We start from the raw sequence: 2,897 nt of genomic DNA, 5'->3' as shown, positions 1-2,897 counted from the left end.
AATACATAATTTCTTATCAGTGTGAACATGAAGGGTAAATATTCTACTTACGCAGTGAGCCTTAAAAAATCAATTGTACATGATTGAATGATCATAAGGAATCACATTACTGCCAGAATCAAAATGACTTTGTAGCTTTGTGAATATTTAATTATCAAAAGTCTCTCTTTTAATACAAAAACAGGATGTTTTTGTATTAAAAGGACTAAATTAAAACCACATTTTAACAAAGTTGATCCAGACATGATTGATTAATTTCAGTTGTCCCTAAGTGTTTTTCTTAGTGTTGACACATCATCCACTTTATTTTATGTGGTTTGCATAAGACTGACATGACACTTTCATAAACATGAAGGAATTTTCATAAAAGTTAATGACGGTTGTCAGGTAGTGTCATTCTGTAAATAATAACATTTTAATGCAAACTTCACAATTATTGAACTTTTTGATGCAACTTTGGATTGAAAGTGTCATTATTTACCAAATAAAAGAATTAAAAAGCCCAGTTTGCTTTGCTGTTGGTACTCTCTTTAATTCTAATGAGCTCAGCCGTGGTTCCATAATCTAAAAGCCAAAGCCCAGCGTAGAGCGGCTGAGTGAATGTGGTCTGGACTTTGTGCAGCAGAGTCATTTTCTTAGAGACGCTGTAGAAACACAGAACACCCAGTTTGTAATTGAGGTACACTCCTACCCTGGAGGAAACTGGACCTGATACTTGAGTTTTAACATTGTTGTAGGAACAGGAGTAACTATTTGCATCACAGTGCAAAGCCCAGGATCTGTCGTTGAGTCCAAATCCACATTTTTCTGATGTACCGGCTCTGGAAATGTTCTTGTATGTGACGGCAACTTCAATCTCTCCCCCCTTCCACTCCACCTCCCAGTAACAACGTCCAGTCAGACTCTCTCTGCTCAGGACTTCACAAAAATAAGTGAATCTTTCTGGATGATCTTCATAAGGCTGCTGTTGCTTCATTAATGTTACTTTTCTGTTTCTATCCGATAACAACAGAAATTTATTTGCTGTGTTTGGATCCAGAGTGATTTCTTCTGAGTGTTTTAGAAAGTCAGCTCTGGTTTTTGGTTCTGGTTCTGGCAGTAAAACATCAACTTTACACACTGTCAGTGAGATATTTGTTTTTATCTCTGTCAGTAGGTCTTCTAGATCGCGTTTTGCATCTGACACAGCTTTCCTCACGTCCTCAAAGTGTCTCAGAGGACGGATGTTGATGCTGGATGAGTGTATCGACTCACTGAGTGCTGGCAGTGAGAGGTAGTTGTGGAGAAACTGGTTGTGATCCTCTGTGTGTGAGAGCTGSTCCAGCTCAGCGTCTTTCCTCTTCAGCTCACTGATCTCCTGCTCCAGCTTCTCCTGAACATCTTTGACTCGACTCACTTCAGTTTCCTGCTGGGATCTGATCTGCTGCTTCACCTCAGAGCTTCTTTCCTGGAGGAGACGGATCAGCTCAGTGAAGATCTCCTCACTGTCCTCCACTGCTTTATCAGCAGAGACATTGATGGCCTCCACCTCCTGTTGAAGCAGCTTCACATCTTTCTCTCGGTCCAGGATTCTCTGATGGACTTTCCTTCGCTTTGCCTCAAGCTCCTTCTGCTTCTCAGCTCTTCCTGCTGCAACTTGGACTGTTTCATGGCCTTTATGTTCATCCATTAAGCAAAGATAACAGATGCACTTCTGATCAGTACGACAGAAGATCTTCATCACCTCATCATGACGGGAGCAGATCTGTTCCTCAAGCTTCTTGGAAGGATTCACCAGCTTGTGTTTCTTAAATTGAGCAACATCATAGTGAGGTTGGAGGTGATTTTCACAGTAAGAAACCAAACAAACCAGACAGGACTTGACAGCTTTCATCTTCTTTCCAGTGCAAATGTCACAGGTCACATCTTCAGGCCCAGTATAGTAGTGATCAGTTGGAGCATCTTTGAGTTCAGTCTTCTTTGTATTCTTCACCAACTGTTCTGGAATGGTGTTTTTCTTCAAGGCAGGCCTCAGTGTAAAAGTTTTCCTGCAATGAAGGCAGCTGTGGATTCCCTTCTGATCTTTTCTGTCCCATAAGTCTTTAATACAGTTCATGCAGTAGCTGTGTCCACAGGGAATAGTCACCGGATCCTTCAGTAGATCCAGACAGATGCAACAGGAGACTTGAGAATCCATCTGAACTCCCTTCTGTGCCATATCCCACTTCAACAAAAGTTTGTTAAAACATTAATTGCCACTACTGCACATAAATCCACCTGCATGCAGAAAAACACAACGTTCTCCTTCAAAAAACAGAAGCATTCAGTCCTGGGACTTTTCAAGTTCTGCTGTGCAGCTCTGTGAATCTGTTAACCTACTTTTTAGAAGGGAGGGACCATTGCAGGGATTTATAATTATGTTATCAGGTATCAGTATTTATGAGTACATAGCAAGCATGCCCTTTGAACCTTTACAGCATGTTTTGACTACTTATAAACCTGCAAAAATATAACTTGGATCATGTGACAAATGTGATGAAGAAAACTGTTCTATAAAAACAGATGTCTCCTCTAAACATTCACAGGATGTTAACACAGTTTTCCAACGTAATTGGATGTTAGATCAGTTGAAAAAAAGGAGAACTTTAACTTCACCAAATCTTTAGTGGTAGAAGTCAAGGACTGAAAAACAGACTAAAAAAATACATTTTTCAGGCTCAAGATTTGTTCCAATTCATTTATTTTAAAGAAAGCATGATAAAAAGTGTAATTTTGACAGCTAGTAATGCTTACAAACAATGAAGACATTAGCTTAAGAGGATTTGCACATGTACTTATAATACCAGAATGAGTGTGTATGTGTTTGGATTCATAAGTTGATGAGATTAGAAAAGAAAAAAAATATACCAATGAAATTT

The 2,897-nt window shown here is 39.3% G+C and overlaps 1 protein-coding gene across 1 annotated transcript; it reads right to left on the bottom strand.

Moving 5' to 3' along the window:
* Positions 1 to 269: 269 nt before the first annotated feature.
* Positions 270 to 2,227, bottom strand: LOC103480841 (tripartite motif-containing protein 16-like). Its single transcript, XM_008436032.2, has one exon. The coding sequence runs from the start codon at positions 2,195 to 2,197 to the stop codon at positions 494 to 496; it is 1,704 nt and encodes a 567-aa protein (XP_008434254.1). The 5' UTR covers positions 2,198 to 2,227; the 3' UTR covers positions 270 to 493.
* Between the last annotated feature and the right edge of the window lie 670 nt (positions 2,228 to 2,897).

The sequence above is a fragment of the Poecilia reticulata genome, linkage group LG18, assembly GCF_000633615.1.
Source record: "Poecilia reticulata strain Guanapo linkage group LG18, Guppy_female_1.0+MT, whole genome shotgun sequence".
NCBI classification, from domain to species: domain Eukaryota; kingdom Metazoa; phylum Chordata; class Actinopteri; order Cyprinodontiformes; family Poeciliidae; genus Poecilia; species Poecilia reticulata.
The sequence above is the reverse complement of the archived record's forward strand: the minus strand, read 5'-3'. Positions and strand labels throughout refer to the sequence as shown.